At 31.0% G+C, this 18700-nt stretch overlaps 2 protein-coding genes across 3 annotated transcripts; both read left to right on the top strand.

Moving 5' to 3' along the window:
* Nucleotides 1-6845: 6845 nt before the first annotated feature.
* On the top strand, nucleotides 6846-9886 carry LOC114415006. 2 transcript variants are annotated; one of them, XM_028379502.1, is made up of 3 exons: nucleotides 6846-6955; nucleotides 8114-8608; nucleotides 9182-9886. In XM_028379502.1, the coding sequence occupies exons 1-3, from the start codon at nucleotides 6889-6891 to the stop codon at nucleotides 9730-9732; spliced, it is 1113 nt and encodes a 370-aa protein (XP_028235303.1). In that variant the 5' UTR covers nucleotides 6846-6888; the 3' UTR covers nucleotides 9733-9886. The 2 variants fall into 2 exon arrangements, with proteins under 2 accessions (XP_028235303.1, XP_028235302.1); XM_028379501.1 differs by having other exon boundaries at nucleotides 6855-6955; nucleotides 8108-8608.
* Nucleotides 9887-13335: 3449 nt separating this feature from the next.
* Nucleotides 13336-15870, top strand: LOC114414015. The gene is made up of 3 exons (XM_028378392.1): nucleotides 13336-13464; nucleotides 14178-14678; nucleotides 15158-15870. Exons 1-3 carry the CDS (start codon nucleotides 13401-13403, stop codon nucleotides 15688-15690), a joined length of 1098 nt encoding a protein of 365 aa, XP_028234193.1. The 5' UTR covers nucleotides 13336-13400; the 3' UTR covers nucleotides 15691-15870.
* The last annotated feature ends 2830 nt before the right edge of the window (nucleotides 15871-18700 follow it).

Here is an 18700-nt window from a genome sequence, read left to right as displayed (position 1 = left end):
TAGACAAATGTGCTACAAATACAAGTAGTTAAAAATAAACGTGTAACAATCAATTCTTTTTAAATCAGATTTTCAATATAATTTAAATAAAAAAAAAACTTTTTTATAAATATGAACCGTGGATGGGTACCTCGCGACGGGTACGGGCATGAGTAACAAATCTTAACCCGTCCAATATAAAGAACAGATAAGGATATATGTTGGAGAGGAGTCGAGATCAGGGACGGGGGAGGCAATACCCGTCCCCACTCAGCCTTGTTGCCATGTCTAGTTGAAAAGATATATGACATATTTTGTCCTCTTTTTATTGCACATAAAAGGGTGGGGATCGTATATTCTTATGACTACTTTCACTTTATTCTATTTTTATTTTTAATTTAAATAAACTTTAAAATATTCCAAAAATTAGTAAGTAATTACTAAACGTGTTGATTGAAATTTAAAATCAATAAAATATTCCACGTCATTATTATGATGATAAAAAAATATGTTAATAATATTTCTAGTAGTAATATTTCCAAAAAATATTATAATTTAGTCCGTACAACAAACCTACCTTTGGGTTTAGACCCAACTTAACTCCTATCATGAACTTTACCTCCTATTCAAACTCCACTCAATAAATTTCACTGAATAATTCCCTTTTTATTCTTTTGCTAAAGGGGTGGCAACTAGCAAAGCCTTGCATCAAAATTCTAGGTCCCTCCACAAATGGAAACCCAAATTCATAGAATGGGCTATGTGATCCGCAACACAATTTGGTTCAGAATGCGCTTGATTTTTATTTTTTTATTTTTAAGTCGTAGAATGCATTTGATAGTACCACTTTAATCTTTAGTGGTGGGGATTACTGAGTATTCCAACCGACACAGCTGAGAACTTTCAATCAATCACTGAGTATGTCTCTAACTATAGTATTTAGGGGAGGGGATATTCCCTTTTCTTTTGGCGGCATATTTTCAAGTTAGAGTTTTTTTTTTTTTCCTTAACATCATTAGTACGTAATAATAAATAAGGTTCATCATATTCATACATATTTATTTCTAACATAATTTATTTCATACTAACGATTAATCAAAATTTAAATTTAGACTAATTAAGAAAAATAAGTCTATCATTTGTGTATAGTAATTACGGAAGGAATTTAAGTGTGTAACAATTGTGATTGCAAGTAAATATTTTTTTACAAATAAAAATATTATTTAAACACACATTTTTTACAAATTTATATACACATATATGTGTATACAAATTTTAATATTTTTTAAATATACACACCAAAATATATTATGACAACCCCCAAATGCATAAATCAATTGGTATAAAATTGTTTTAGTTTAACCGGTCATCTTTGAATCTTGGATATATAATTACATTAAATATTTGGAAGAAAATTTTTATCATCCATAATAATCATATCCAGTTCAAATATAATTTTCTCTAATAGACAATACTAATATTATGACAAAGATAAAATAGATATTCGATAGCAAGAATAAATCAATGTGTAAAAAAAAAATAATCCTGACATTAAAATATAATATGTATATATAAAAAAAATACTTAAAAATATTTAAAAATAAATAAGATATCAATTAGATATTTAAAAATTAAATATAAATTAATTAATAGTGTAATTGCTAACTAATATTTTACCGATATTGATTAAAAACATATATTTAATGAATGTTCTTAATGTTACAACAATAATTTTGAATATATTTTCAATGTGATTTTAATAAAAAAATCCATTATTAATTATTTAAGCTACTGATTAATAAGAAACTTAAATAACGAATAAAATTATGATCAATAGTCAACACAGAGAATATCTATGGTCCACCAACAACAGAATATTTTCTATTAGTTTTTTTAGAGGTTTCTATTAGTTTTTATATAAATAAAAAATCACATATTTTAACAGAAAAAACGTAATATATAACTTTCTTATTTAAAATAAAATAAAATAAAAAGTCTCTTAAAATTTATTTTGAGTTTTAATTTTTTATAGTAAAATATGTATCAAACAATCTTATGTAGTAAAATCATACAAGGTTTAATGGTAATTTTAATCTTTTGAAAAGATTTAAATTTTTATTTTTGTCTTAATTTTCAAAATTGATATTTTTTGTCTTTATATTTTTTGAAATGGAAAAATATATTTTCAGAGTTCATGTATTTTTGGTAAAACTTTATTTTGATTCCTAACTTCTAATTTTAATCAATTTAGAAGTAATCATTTCAAGTCCCCATAGACAACATTAACACCGAAAAGTGAAGAAAATTATAATTTTGGTAAAGTTTAAGACTAAATTGATTAAAACTAAAGTTTTATTGAAAATAAAAGGATTAAAAACATATTACATTCTTTTTTGAAATACTTAAACTCTTATAACTAACATTTTTTTCTCCTTGCATAGTGTACATTGATTAAAGTTTAACTATTTTAAATATATTAGAAATTAAAACAAATGCTTTAAGAGTTATAAACTAAATTGTTTTAGAAGCACTTTATCCCCTTTGAAGTCACACAACATTTAGGAACAATTTATTCCTTACTAGTTTATAGTGAGCTTACTCTGACCCGATACGAAGGAATATGGAATATTAATCAGGCCCATGGATTTACCATCTGCAGGTTATATAATAACTACTAAAAAAAACTAGAAATAAAATTTTCAAAAACTAAAACACCATTAACTGATCAGTCGTATAATAACTTATTTACTGACTCATATAAGTTAATAGTATATTTCATTAAATTAAATATGAGCAAAAATTGAATTTATTTTACCTCACCTAACATATACAGTTACGCAAATTTAGTGAAATAAGATATGCAATTATGCATTTATAAAAATCAAAAATCATAATGCGGTTTACTTCAACAAATATTGTACATGTATGCTTACTCCTCGCTTTAGTTTTATCTCTTATTACACCCTGCATTTATTTTAATTTATGCATTTGAGTGGTTAATGATTTAAAGAAAAAAATATTTTTTTTCTTTGCGGACATTCTTTTAAAAAGATTTCCATAGCCATTTATTCATTAAGCATGTGCAATTGTGTATTCTTTGAATCAAGTTATTTTTTCTCTCAGATCGCTTAGAGTAGTATTCTTTTTCTTTTCTTTTTTTTTTACATTTAATTTCATGTCTCAATTTTTGGCAATGTAAGATGCACGATATTGTTTTTTTTTTTTTTTCTTGTTACAAATGTAAGATGCACAATGTGAATGGCGAGAGGCATCTAACTATATATGATCATCACGTAGCGTTATACAATTTAACTTTGACCGAAATTGTATACTCAGTATTTATGGGAATGTTACTTTACTTTTGGAATCTCATTCCTTGTCTTATTTTATGTTCTTAAGGCTGTGTTTGGATTGGTAAACAGAAAATAGGATGGAATGAAGAATAATGAAATGTAATGGATTAGAATGTTTGGATATCTACAATGGAACAAACGTTACAGACCAGACAATTTATAATTTAATTATAAATTTTATCATCAAATTTTTATTAATTTGTAAATTTTATCACTCAAGTTTTATATATTTTTAAAAATTTTATCATCAAACTTTTAAAATTTTAGAAATTTTATCACTCAAGTTTTTTTCTCATAAATTTTACCATTTAAATTTTAATATTTTATAAATTTTACCGTCCAATTATTCAATTTTGGTGCATTCTATCATTATGGTGTTAACAAAACAATATCATTTTATTTTATCTTTAACTATTTTTTTTACATGTCAATAATGATAAAATGTGTACAAATTGAAAAAACTTGAATAGCAAAATTCATCAAAATAAAAATTGAATGGCAAAATTTATAATTAAGTGAGATTTTACTGCACAGTTTATAAAGAAAGATGGAAAGAAATCGTTTATAACTTTTTAATTCATACATTATTTTTCAAAATGAACAATAACTGAATCTTTAGTGAACTGATAAGGCACAACTTTACCGCTGCACCAGGGCTCACCCTCTATTATTTTTATACTTTCATATTAACAAATTTAATTCTCATGAAACATATAGATTTAGAAATATTAAACATCATGATTGTCAGTAAATATTAACAGAAGAGTCATAAATGTATGAACATAATAATTAAAATAACAAAGAAAATATCAATATATCAATAAATGAAATAATTAAAGAAATAGATATTTTACGTTAGCCACTCCGGTATATCCTTTTGGACTCTCCCAAAGGAAGCTACCCCATCTACTCATTCCTACTCCCTATGATAATAAATAGACCAAAAACAACCTTACTCTCATGCAATAGACTCAAACCATGCTATATATAAAGTAGACCCTTCCTAATTTGATACATCATACATGCATGTATCAATATCACCAAAGCCTAAATGCTTTGGACCAAAACTAGCATAGGAGCATAAAATAGGATGGCAAATCAATTGATCAACCATGACATATGACATATGTTAAGTCTTCCACCATGTTTTACTAGCACAAACCTAGACTAATGATCCACTTCGTAAGAAGAGTATATGAAATTTGGACTTTTACATTTGAATCATGACTAATCAAAGTATTTAACATTTTGTTTGACCAAATTCTTCTCAAAATTACCTTGACTACTTAGAGATCAAATTCCACCAACTCAAATCCTGTCAACTATTTCCCTGCATTTCATTTCAAATTGAAAAACAATTATTAAAAAAAGTTGAAAAATAGAGATCAAATTAAGGTATCAATTTTATTTTTTATTTTGAATGTTGGCAACTATTGTAATTACAGTATTTGGTTTCTTGGTGGGATCTCAACATATTTTGATAAACTTTCCTCTTAAAGCTCATCCCTCCCCATTCCCCAAGTTATCACTCTTTATCATTTTTACCTATTAAAAAGAATAAAGAAGGAAAGGTTAAAACAGAAGTAACTAGTGTGAAAGGTTACCAAATGTAGTGGAATAATTTGCAGAACTAGTTTAGGAATAAAAATATCAAAACAAATACATAGAACTAGGTAAGCTATATGCATACCAGTTTTTTATCCCTACTGACTTAAAAAAAACAATACAAAGTACAATAGAAAATTCAAATAGTGTAAAATAAAAAAACAACATTTACCTTACTATTTAAGGATTTTAATTATATTAGTAATCATAATAAATTTATTTTTATGCATACTGAGTACTGCAATTACTCTTTTTGAAAAATTTCTAAAAAGACACTAAAGTATTGAAAAATACTTTTTATATTTTTAAACTTCATTTTTTTGTTGATATTTTAAAAAAGTGTGCATGAGTAGTAACATAAGATCTAACTTAATATACATGTGTATTTTGAAATACGGGAGAATTGGATTGAGGAATTATAAGTGACTATTTTTTTTTTAATTATGGGCATAGGTGACTAAAATAAATTAAAGATAAAGTGGAGAGTTGATATGGAAATAAGTAGAACATAACAATATTATACAACAAATACCCAAATTTTAATAAGGATTGAGAATGGTTAAACAAGAAATATAAATAAGAGGATTGAAATTCAAAAAATAAATCATGATGAACAACTTTATATAAAATCACTAAACACGATACTTTTATTTTATTTTATGATAGTTTGTTTTACATGAGTTCTAAGCTATGTCATGCAATAAACATGTATTTTAAAATACATGATAATATATATAAAGGAAAATTGTAAATAAGGAATGTATAATTAATTTGAACAGAATCTAAATTATAATAAGAGTGTAACAAATATATTTTTGGGATACATTTATTTATTAACTATACTTCAATAACTTTATATTCACAATGAAGTGTGTAAAATATTTTTAAGTAAGGATTAAGACAAAAAAAATTCTAAGTGTAGAGATTAAATTTAATACCATTAATAACTTTTACACATGATAAAATTACTCGTAAACACATTTTTTTCCCTGTTACTAGGATTAAAGTTACATTTTTTATATAAGAACTAAAGTGAAAAAATGATGCCAAAAATAGAAACAAAATTTGTAATTTAACTTTTTTTTTCTCTAAAAAAACTGAATATTTTTTGCAATTAACAACCCTCTGCCACCCCCAAAACTCGGGCAGGTTTATCTAAACAACTGAAATCACACTTTGTATATTAATTGATCGATCATAATCTATTCATCTAAAACGATTATTAAATATATATGTGTCCGATGAAGATGGACTCATGGTGCAAATAGAATTGAGTTTCGAACATTATTTGGCGCCGTAATCCTCTCTAATAACTGCACATGGCAGGTTTCTTAGAGTTATCACGGAAAGAAATTGATGATTTAACCAAGGATTCTAATTTTTCCAAGTCTTATATCGTTAAATCATTTTTCATCTTCATTCTTTATGTTTTTTTATCACATCATTTATCAATTTTTTTGTTGTTTTTCAGTAATGTATGGATGTTTCCAATTAGAAGTAACAATGGGTGTTGTTTCATGTGCTAGACCATCCAAATCAACATAATACTAATGAAACACACCTATTTAGTTATTAAATCAATTATGTGCGTGCAACGAAAGTGTTGTCTGGGGCAGTAGTTAATAGTTATATAGTGATTTGCAACCTCACAGGTTGGGGTGATGAAGCTAGGAAGAGCATGCATGTGACATTGAACAGCTTTTAATTGTCTATATACGACCTGCACCAGAAGTGTCGGTTCCTATTTAAATGTAAAAAAAAAAAAAAAAGTCGGAATGAAGTGATCGTGATTGAAATTGAAGATGAACACGTGCAATGGCATATTTGCTATTTTACTGCAAACACTGGTCCCTTTTCATAACAAAGCATGCATATAAGGTCATCATCTCCTTCCTCTGCTGCAAGCTATTCTCTTCTTAAGTTGATCAGTTTCACAGCCCAGCTAGCTAACATGGAAAGGTTCTCATTTCTATTGGTGCTCTTTTGTTGCTTCCATGTTGCCTTCTCCTTTACTCATGGTAAGCTACAACACACACTCACACATTAAATAGATAGATATATAGAAGTATATGCTTTTCTAAGGAGAAGAATGCTAACACATTTTTAATTTGTTCAACCATATTCTATACAACTCTAGTCTTTAATTAAGATTTGTGTATCATGATTGTAACAAAAAATTTCTTTGAAGCCGCATTCCTTACCAAAACATTTGATTTTTTTTTATCTTGACCTTCCGATTCATCATAGAATATTTGATTTGAACTTCAATACGAGAGATATTGTCACATTTATTGTAGTTAGCCACGGATATTGCCACATTTTACTACACCACATGACATAATAGATTAATAGTTATAAGTACACTAACTAAATTGAACATCAACATAACCAGTTAGCAAACTGTATGTACTAGTTGCACACACCCGGTTTAATAAGGCTTCAGGGTTTGGTTTCCAAGCTAGCTAAAGTTTGTCATTTATCACTCCTCATCAATTTCGAAGTAAAAGAGAATTGGGGTATTACATTAATTTCCCAATGGAGGAAATTGTTCCAGGTTTCCGGTGTTTATTTGTTGGTGTTGACTTCACGCATGAGTATAATATTAATGTCTGTACAATGTACGCCTCCTTATTAAGCCTTCTGGGTGTAATGTGTATGCGTTTTCTCTTGATCTCTTCCTTCAGCGTTGATAATCTTTTTCAATTTTTTTTCTTGGGGGCACATTCTGAGTCCTTGTATGCAGATTGCTTTGAAGTTTCACATGGCCTCACCCTCCGGAAAGAAACTATTTTACATGATTTTGAATCATCCATTATAGTTCCGATCAATTGTCGATCACATGATAAGTAATTGGGGTCTTACTATTCTTTCTTGTGAGCTGAAAAACTAAGTTATGTGTCACATGAAGATTAATAGAGACTTTTGTTATGTGATGGTTTCAGATCATATAATAATTTTTCTCTAAAAAAAGATGTGACGTTGGATAGTGCATTGTACACCACATGACATAATTAAAGTTTTGAAATCAGTTCACCATAAATAACAACCGGTCAATTTCAAACTAATTAATGTAATCTGAAGTTCAGATTAGAAATCTACCATATATTATCATGAGATGAACTTTTTTTTTGGGGGGTTCCTCTAGACTCTTAACATATTAATTGATGCAGGAGCAGTGATCAATGGAGAGTTTGAGCTTGGACCAAAGCCACAGGACATGAAAGGCACGGTGGTGACCGGGGGTCCCCACTCTATACCCGGGTGGGAGATCTCTGGCTTCATTGAGTACATAAAATCAGGGCAGAAACAAGATGACATGTTGCTTGTGGTGCCAAATGGAGCTTATGCGGTGAGGCTTGGCAACGAGGCCTCTATTAAGCAAAATCTAAAAGTGGTAAAAGGAATGTACTATTCTATCACGTTTGTAGTGGCACGCACGTGTGCACAAGAGGAAAAGCTAAACGTTTCTGCGGCTCCAGATTGGGTGGTGCTCCCAATGCAAACGGTGTATGGTGGAAATGGTTGGGATGCTTATGCATGGTCTTTCCGAGCAGATTACCCTTCAGTAGACATGGTTTTTCATAACCCGGGAAAGGAGGAGGATCCTGCTTGTGGACCAATCATTGATTCTATTGCTATCCAACCTCTGTACCCTCCTAGACTAACTAACAGTATGTTCATCTCCTTAACCAATCACTCTCTTCATACATTGACACAGAATCACACTCGCATATATTCAAATTATTCGATTTGATGTGACATTCCTTAAGATCATTACTAAGCTAAATTGGCTATAAATTAACTAGTATACTTTTTAACCAAAGAAAGCATAAAAAAATTAAGAAATATTAATGAAAACCACTTAGTGTGTGGACTGTGGATCAACTAGTTTTTGAAATCAAGTCCGGAGTACATAACTTGTTTTAGTCTAAACAACAATAATCTCAAAGTTGAATCCTAACTATGTAACTTGTTTCAATTTAATAGTGATCTCTAGATTGAGACTTAGTATGTATTTCTGTTAAATACTCGAAAAGGAAATTTTATAGTCTCTTGCATATATTTATGGTATGTACCAAAAAACATAATACATAACTAGGTTGACTATTTATGCATAATACAACTGATTCTTCTCCATCAGAAATCGAGAACTTAATGTGCATTTTATTTTATAATCAAGTTCGTTGTATTCAAAAGAAAGGTTTTATTTGTGCATGTTGTTATCTGACTCTCAACACAAACAGAGAACGTGTTGAAGAACGGTGGATTTGAAGAAGGACCATATGTGTTTCCTAACACATCATCGGGTGTGCTTATCCCGCCCAATATTGTAGACCACATCGAACACTCTCCCCTGCCAGGGTGGATGGTGGAGTCCCTAAAAGCTGTTAGATACATAGACTCAGACCATTTCTCAGTTCCCAAAGGGAAAAGAGCCGTGGAGCTAATAGGAGGAAAAGAAAGTGCCATTGCACAAGTAGCCAGAACCATTCCTGGCAAAACATACACCCTTTTCTTTGCTGTGGGAGACGCTGGCAATTCCTGTGAAGGGTCACTGAGTGTTGAAGCATATGTAGGCAAAGAAAGTGTAAAGGTGCCTTATGAGTCCAAAGGCAAAGGTGGGTTTAAACGTGCAACTCTAAAGTTTGTGGCTGTTAGTACAAGAACGCGCATTTTGTTCCTTAGCACCTTCTACAACATGAGAAGTGACGATCTCGCTTCGCTGTGTGGGCCTGTGATTGATGATGTCACCTTGATCAGTCTTCGCAAACCACACAGAAGATTCCACATTTGAGAATTTCATAAACCAGTGTAACGAATCAAATGTAGAATTCCACATTTGACGTCTGAGGTGTTGTATTATTTTTGCCTTTTCTTTGTTGTTTTCAACAGAGGCGAAACAGTAATGCATGTAATTCACTTTACTTTGTCCAACATATTCACTTCAACATCATGAGTTGCGAATTTCTGTTAATTCATGTCTCGGACTCTCGAGATATAAATACTGTTTGAACTTTGATCATGTGTTGTTCCGAATGCTCTAGTTGTGAAAATATTGTAGACTCCAAAAGATATGAAAGTAAAGCATTTAAGTAAGGTAAACAATCACTTGCAGCATGCTAATTTGTAAAAGAACCGTGATAAACAACATTTTTGTGAAACCGTGGAGGGGTAAAAGTCAATAAGAAAATTTTATGCTGCATTTATGGTAAGCTGAATTTTTCGTCTCCTAATTTTGGTGGTGGTTACAAGTTGCAGGAGTTATATGCTCGAAAGTTTCTCTATCTTTTTTATTAATAAATATCAATTATTATTTTTTATAATCAATAAAAATTAATTATTAATTTTTATTAGTACGATGAATTAAACTTGTAATCTTTCTTTTCTTTCCGTGTTTCATAACCATCAAACCAACATTTGTTCATCTGATCTTAGAAAGAAAAATTTATAAGATGTAATTATCCTTTCTTTATATTTAGAAAAAAAAGGTTGCAATTTTTTTTATTTAGTGGAAATATTTCTCTAATCTTACTCACGATTTTTTTCCTTGAGAGTTTCTTTAGTTAAAATATTATCGTCAATTTCTATTTTTTTTCATCTCTAATTTTAATTGTGGGATATTATTTTATGACTAAGGGATGTGGAGACCAACATTAGTGTTTTAAGCATATTCAAGAAATAATCTCTACATCTATGGAAGTCTTTTTTAAGCATATTCTTAGGGACTGCAACATTTTTCATATGCATTAACTAAATTTGGTTTAACTTTACACTAGGGGATTGTGTTTTATATCTCTCCTCCTACTTTTATTTTTGATTCATTAAGCACAAATGTTAATGAAGCCTTCACGAGTTGGGTGTAATATTTTTTTGGACTTTTATCCTTTTGATTTAATAGAAAAACTTAAATATCTTTATCATACCTAAAAATAAGTCTTTTTTAATTTATTATCTACAATTTATTTTTGGTTATCCAGATATTTAACCTTTTTTTTTAAGTTTCATCTTAATTGTCAGGTTATCACCACCTAATTAACAATACATCATTTTTTATTATTTAAATATTTTTGTTTCTTTTTCCATTATTTTCTCTCTCTTTCTGACTTTGCCATCCTCCTCCCTCAATGCCCCCAAGCCCGCCACTCCCTCAACACCGTTCACCTTCCCCACGGGCCAAACCTTCAGCGGGAAAAACACCACCCCTTCACAATACACCGACGTCGGGCCCCACCTCATTTCCTTAAAACACCTCTCCACTCCCCCTCCCACCCCGACAACGCCGAAACGTCTCTTCTCAGACTTCCTAAACGCCACCATTTCTCTCGCCGACTTGTGGCAAATATTTTCTGCTTCCGACGCGAGGTTCGCCGAGCTCTCACACCACTTAAGCGGCGCCCGAGTCCTCCGGCAAGACCCTTTCAAGTGTTTGATTCAGTTCCCGTGTTCTTCCAATAACAACATTGGGAGATTGCGATTTCGATTTCGGGTACGAGAATGAGCGACGACTTTTGGAGGGGGTTGGGGTTGTGGTTGAGGATGAGGAGTACCGAAAGGCGGACTGGGGTCCAGAGTGTCACCAGATGCGGTGGTGCGCAGCGACACCGAGAGGCAATGGTGGCAACGAGGACAATGTGGATTTTTAAAATAAACTAAATAATAAATAATGACATACTTCAATTTAGATATGTGTTAAGGTTTGATAACGTGATAATAACGTGATAACATGTCTGTCATATTATTATTACATATATTATATTCAAATATAAAAAAATATTAGATGCATAACCAATTGTAGGTAATAAATTAAAAATAATTTATTTTTTTAGTATGATAAATATTAAGCCAAAAAAGAAACATATCAAAAAAAAGAAAGAGAGTAGCAAATAAAATAAGTGATATAATGGAAAATGAAGAGAAAATGAGAAAGTAACGTCAAGAAAGATAAAAAAAAAAAATGGTGTAAAAGTCCCAAACCATGACAAGTTACGAATGTGATTTTGAGGCATTCATTTGTGATTTGTACTGGGCTTAATTAACTTCTATTTGTCCATAATATTGATGTGCTATATTGAGCTTTTCATTAGTAGAGTTAATTTGGATTAATAACTAATCATTGTTAATTTTTAACTTTTCTCCTTTTTGACCTTTTTGGCTTCTGCAGACTGCAAGACATATCAAGAGTTATAGTGATAAGATTTTGACAATCTAGGTATTCCTGGAAAGCTAAGACAGAGGTATATTATTTCATATTTCACAAACTTTGGCCAATTCTAAAGGATTCAACAAGAAAAGGGGCCATGACGTTGTTTCGATTGGAAACTTGATATAGGTGCGGTATTTTGAGAATATCTTGAGCTTAGAGGTCGGATCGACGTGAAACCGGTGACAAAATTTCAAGAATAAAATTGTCTACTACTTCCATGAAACATTGAGGGCATATTTAGTCATATGAAACACCAAATAAATTATCTCATTAGAATTTGTTTTCTCTTCTAGGATAAGGATTTTATCCCATATCATTATTAGGATGAGGACCCAGCAAGGAGTAACACCCTACCCCGGCCCTGCCAACCCCAAAAACTCGGGCAGGTTTATCTATACGACTGGCATCTTATTTATTAAAACTGGCATCACACTCTGTATGCTAATAAAAAGTAAATTCTTAATTTCATTATAGATTTGTGGATGAAGAATTGAAGATGGACTCATGGACAAGGTACTAACAGCATTGAATTTCGAACATTAGTTGGCGCCGTAATCCTCTCAAATAACTGCACTAGGCAACTTTTCTCCTAGGATTTTAATTTTTCCATGTTTTTATCTTTTGCATTCATTTTCATTTTTTTCCCACATCATCATTGGTATTTATTATTTTCTCGTTCTTTTTTTTCCTTTTCTCCATCTCTCCTCTTTTCACTTATTTCACACCCTGATATTATTGTTTTAACTAATATGGATATTTCCAATTAGAATTGACAAGGATTGTTGTTTCATATGCTAAAGATTTGAGGTGTCATTTGAAAAGTGCAAACTGAAGGCACAAGTTCATTTCTACTAATATACTAAATGAACCCCAACGATAGTTATTAAATTGCTCATGTAGTAACGTGGATCAACAAACCTGTTGTCGGGGCAGTAGTTATATGGTGGCATTTTATGCAAGATTTGCAACCGCACAGGTTGGGGTGAATTAGGACCTAAGGAGCATGTGACATTGAACAGGACCTACACCAGAAAACATCCAAGAGTCGGTTCATATTTAAATGTAAAAAAAAGAATACAAAATGAAGTGATTGTGATTGAAATTGAAGATCAACACGTGAATGGCATAGTTGCTATTTTACTTCAAATCTTAGTGCCTTTTCACAACAAAGCATGCATATAAGGCCTTCATCGATCACTCCCTGCAACATATGCTATTCTCTCCTTTCTAAAGTTGATCAGTTTCACAGCCCTGTTAACATGGGAATGCTCTCATTTCTGTTGGTGTTCTGCTGCTTCCATGTCACCTTCTCCTTTACGGACGGTAAGCTTCAAATTACACACACACACAGACTTCTTTTTAACAACTTTTTTACCACACTTTTAATTTGTTCAACCATATTCTATGCTTGCTTTAATATTAAGCAAACATGGCACATTAATAAACAAATAAAATGTTAAAATGAGCATTTAGAAAAGTATGTGTCGTCATCCAAATTTGTGACTTTGAATACATATAGGAAGTTATAATCATAAAGCATTCTCCAATGAATAATAGCAACTCTAAGATTTGGGTGTCCATGATGATAATAGCAAAATTTATTCTTTTAAAGCCACATATTCCCCCTTGCCAAAAGTAATAGATTTGAACTCCAAATAACACTAAATAAATTAAACATCAACATAGTTACCGGTTAGCAAATGGTATACAAAGTAATACGTCCAATGTAATCTAAAGTTCAAACTTCTTATGGGACTAGTAATCTGCTAAACATTGTCATATAATCGTACATGAAGATTAAAATTTAATGTTAAAAAGTCACATGACTTTTTAAGTAGTCACATAACATTAAATTTTGACCGTTTATGTTTGTTTATACGATTTAAATTTAATCATCTTCCTTTTAAGATAATTTCATCTCATATAATATTTATTCTCTCTTTATATATGTTAATTGTGTAGTAAATGAAATTGAGTAATTAACTAAACATTTATTGGTTATTCACTTAGACTCTTAACACATTATATCAATGCAGGATCAATAGCAAATGCGGAGTTTGAGTTTGGGCCAAAGCCACAAGACATGAAAGGCACGGTGGTAACTGGTGGTCCCCACGCTATACCTGGGTGGGAGATCTCTGGCTTCATTGAGTACTTAAAATCAGGCCAAAAACAGGGTGACATGTTGCTTGTGGTGCCAAATGGAGCTTATGCTGTAAGGCTTGGCAACGGGGCCTCTATTAAACAGAAGATAAAAGTGGTAAAGGGAATGTACTATTCTATCACGTTTATGGTGGCACGCACGTGTGCACAAGAGGAAAAACTCAACGTGTCTGTGGCTCCAGACTGGGTGGTGCTCCCAATGCAAACGTTGTACAGTGGAAATGGTTGGGATGCTTATGCATGGTCCTTCCAAGCAGATTATTCTCTAGTAGACATGGCTTTTCATCACCCAGGAAAGGAGGAGGATCCTGCTTGTGGACCAATCATTGATTCTATTGCTCTCAAAGCTCTGTACCCTCCTAGACCAACTAACAGTATGTTCATCTCCTTAATCAATCACTTTCTTTATACATTGACACGGATCGAATCACACACATATATTCAAATTCTTTGATTTGATGTAACATTCCTTAAGATCATTGCTAATATAGCTATAGATTAACTAGTATACATATTAATCCAGAAAGCATGAAAAAACATTGAGTAACATATTAATCAAAATATTTGTAAGTCATCCCAAATTCGAGTTCTAAACATTAAATAATATTGTAACATTCATAGTAGTCTACCACGATTCGGACATAATTGTCTTCTGTAAAGTATAGTGTAGTTTTTACCAAAACAAACAAACATACTTAAAGAAGCTAGGCAATAGGCTGACTATTTATGCAAAATGGAACTCATAGTTTTCTTTCAGAAATCAAGAACTTAGTGTTGATTTTATTTTGTAATCTAGTTCAATATATCAAAAGAGGGGTTTCATTTGTGCATGTTGTTATGTGACACTCAACAGAGAACGTGCTGAAGAATGGTGGGTTTGAAGAAGGACCATATGTGTTTCCTAACACAACATCAGGTGTGCTTATCCCACCCAACATTGTAGACCTCAGCGACCACTCTCCCCTACCGGGGTGGATAGTGGAGTCCTTAAAAGCTGTTAAATACATAGACTCAGACCATTTCTCAGTTCCTCTAGGGAAAGGAGCCGTGGAGCTAATAGGAGGAAAAGAAAGTGCCATTGCACAAGTAGCCAGAACCATTCCTGGCAAAACATACACCCTTTCCTTTGCTGTGGGAGACGCTGGCAATTCATGTGAAGGGTCACTGAGTGTTGAAGCATATGTAGGCAAAGAAAGTGTAAAGGTGCCTTATGAGTCCAAAGGCAAAGGTGGGTTTAAACGTGCAACTCTAAAGTTTGTGGCTGTTAGTACAAGAACACGCATTTTGTTCCTTAGCACCTTCTACACTATGAGAAGCGACGACTTTGCCTCCCTGTGTGGGCCTGTGATTGATGATGTCACCTTGATCAGTCTTCGCAAACCATAGGGGATACCATCAAATTTGAGAATTTCGTAAACCAATGCAATGAATCAAATGTAGAACAATACATGGCTTTTTATATATGTCGTCTGAGGTGTTGTATTATTTTTGCCTTTTCTTGTTTTTAGCATAGATCAAACAATAATTAAATTTACTATACTTTGTCAAATAATACTTTTACTTGAACATCATGTGTTGCAATTTTCTGATGATTCATGTCTCCCAACAATAACTACTCTTAGAACTTTGATCATGTATAGCACTAACTTTGGTTCCCATATTTTGTCAAAACTATTTTATTGTTCACTTGTTGTTAAAAATTAATTATTAGTGAATTGGAGTTATAAAATTGATTTGGTAGTTGAATGAATAATAACATTAATAAAAGAGGATCATATGTTTTAATCTTTCTTACTAAACAAATTACAGCCGATAAAATAACTATTCATTACTTCTTTATATTCTCTCCCATTTTTCAGTTTAACCTCTATTCTCTCTTCCTTTTTTTTTTTTTATAAAGCAAAAATATAGAGACAAAAACATGAAATGTCAATTTCAATGTAACTGAAATTTGAAATAAAAGAAGATCCTGTCTTTTCTTTTTACTGTCTTAGAATTGGATTCAGTTTCTATCCATGCAAGTGGATTTGCTGCTTTAGTTCAATATAATTTCATAGTTAACATTTCAGATTTTTTGGGGTACAAAATATTTCAGAATTTGAACCTCCAAAACGAATTTGTAGAGAAGAAATTAAGAGAATAAAGAAGGAAAACTAATAACTCAGCAAGAAAAAGGAAGATAATTAATGAAAATAAATTGTTAAAAAGAGAAACTTATAAAATAATAGTTTCACAAATATAAGTGAATTAATATCAAATTTAGAATTGAAAACAAATGAGTAAATATTTAACAAAAAATTACATTTTAAGAAAATTAAAATAAATATTTTTTAAAAGGTATTATAAAAAACTTATGAAATTGTGTTTTCCACACTTCTATACACACTGCAGATTGCTTAGGTAAAAATTGCTTTTTCCACACTTCTATATATAGAGTTTGAAGTTAAAAGATAAAATACATCTATATTGAGAATTAATTTTTTTTTCATCACTAAGGTTTAGGTGGTTTAAATACAAAATGAAAGATTGTATTTTACTCTATGAACCTTAGTTGAATTGATGCATTGAAAGTTATTTTTCTTTTAACTTCCAAGAGAGTTTATTTATTATAGTTGGTGTCAATTTTCAAAGAAGGGATTTAGTGGAGAAACAACACATGAAGATAAAGTGTGTGAGAAGAGAGATTATGAACCAAAATCACTTTGTTTAGAGAAAAATGTTTTTGTGTGAGAGTATTATGATTTTTTGTAACCATTAAGTGGAGTACTCGGATTTGTAGAGTAATACACTATTTGGGGTGGGTTATAATCTTATAATCATTTTTGTGATAGTGAAATATTATTTAAACAGTTCCATAAACGTAGACAATAAGTGTCAAACCACGTTAAATTCTTATGTTTGTTATTATTTTTCTTACAAAATAATTTTTGTATATATCTTCACGATCTTTGGTAGGTGTGAATAATTTTATTTATGATAACCTTGATTACGAAACATTATACATTGGACATTGAAATTTCAATTTAAAGTTTTGTTGTGTTGCATTGGTTGTACGCTAGGAACGTCCCAGACTTTTTTGCAAGTAAGATTCAATTGCCTTAATTTAATTTTACATTTTCAATAATTTCTTCTTTCCATACATTCTCATGAAAGTCATATCACTTCTAAGGGCAAAGTTGGTTATCAGATTGACTATGCCCCAACACCACGAGTCACTGAAGCTGACAAAAACAATAATAGAAGGTATGCACAAGTTTTCCGTAATTTACAGCTACAAAATGCTTATTTCAATTTCGAGAGTATAGTTAAGAAATTAAGACAGGTGCCATACAAAGAGAGTCCTACGTGTGAATACTTGTGATTTTTCCAATGAAATATTTTACTTGTTTATATCTTGATTCGTGACCGCATCTTCTTGAGATTAAATTTAATTAGTTATCTACAGTTATGTTGTTTCCATTTTTTATTAGCTTGCTTGCTTGCTTTGTTGGTGATGGAATTGATTTAGCTTTGACTAATTTATAATTATATAATATTGATGCAAGCTTGCCATTCGATTGATTCAGCCTCTTACTAACATGTTAAGAATATTTTTACTACTATACAGGCCTAACTATGATAAATGACCATGGAGATTCTACCAATAAATTCATTTGTTCCATTCACTAGAGTTAATCATCATCAACAATCCATTCTTTTTTGTTGCGGTTTATTATGGAATGAAACTGAAGAGAGTTTTATTTGGTTGTTAAGTACTTGGTTAGAAGCGATGTTAGGAGCTTGTCCTAAAACTATTATCACAGACCAAGATGTTATTGTCATTAATGCAGTTGCAAGGGTGTTTCCTTCCGTTAATCATTTCTATGGCATGTGGCACATTGAGAAAAAAGTCCCATAGTATTTAAATTATATTTATCATGAGCATGTTGAATTTAAAAGTCAATTCAGGAAGTGTATTCACAAATCTATCACTATTGAAGAATTTGAATCTGGCTGGGAAGCAATGATTGATAAATATGGACTATAAGATAATAAGTGGTTAGAGAAGATATCTCCTAATTGTGTAAAATGAATTCCTGTTTTTGTACATCGGAATTTTTATGCTGGAATTTCCACAACAAAGGAGTGAAAGCATGAATAAATTCTTTAAGGATTTTTTAAATTCAAGTATTCCATTGAACAAGTTTGTGATACAGTATGAGAAAACTCTTGATGCGCCTTATAACAAGAGAAGAGAGAAGACTTTTATAAATTCAAAGTCATCAATGTGAACTTATTATCGTTCAGAATATATTTAAGAAGAATTTATTGGTTTTTAGTTATTTGTTGTGAAGAAGATTATATTGTTCACTGAACTCACTTACAAGATTCATGAAATTTATAAAGAGAAGCCTAA

The sequence above is a fragment of the Glycine soja genome, chromosome 6 (assembly GCF_004193775.1).
Source record: "Glycine soja cultivar W05 chromosome 6, ASM419377v2, whole genome shotgun sequence".
Taxonomy (NCBI): Eukaryota; Viridiplantae; Streptophyta; class Magnoliopsida; order Fabales; family Fabaceae; genus Glycine; species Glycine soja.
This window is presented reverse-complemented; position numbering and strand designations above follow the sequence as displayed.

Coding starts and splice junctions, on each gene's coding strand:
- LOC114414015 (XM_028378392.1), top strand. CDS start 13,401: ATGGGAATGCTCTCATTTCTGTTGGTGTTCTGCTGCTTCCATGTCACC. Junction 13,465..14,177: donor CACCTTCTCCTTTACGGACG/GTAAGCTTCAAA, acceptor ATATCAATGCAG/GATCAATAGCAAATGCGGAG. Junction 14,679..15,157: donor CCCTCCTAGACCAACTAACA/GTATGTTCATCT, acceptor GACACTCAACAG/AGAACGTGCTGAAGAATGGT.
- LOC114415006 (XM_028379501.1), top strand. CDS start 6,889: ATGGAAAGGTTCTCATTTCTATTGGTGCTCTTTTGTTGCTTCCATGTT. Junction 6,956..8,107: donor TGCCTTCTCCTTTACTCATG/GTAAGCTACAAC, acceptor TAATTGATGCAG/GAGCAGTGATCAATGGAGAG. Junction 8,609..9,181: donor CCCTCCTAGACTAACTAACA/GTATGTTCATCT, acceptor CAACACAAACAG/AGAACGTGTTGAAGAACGGT.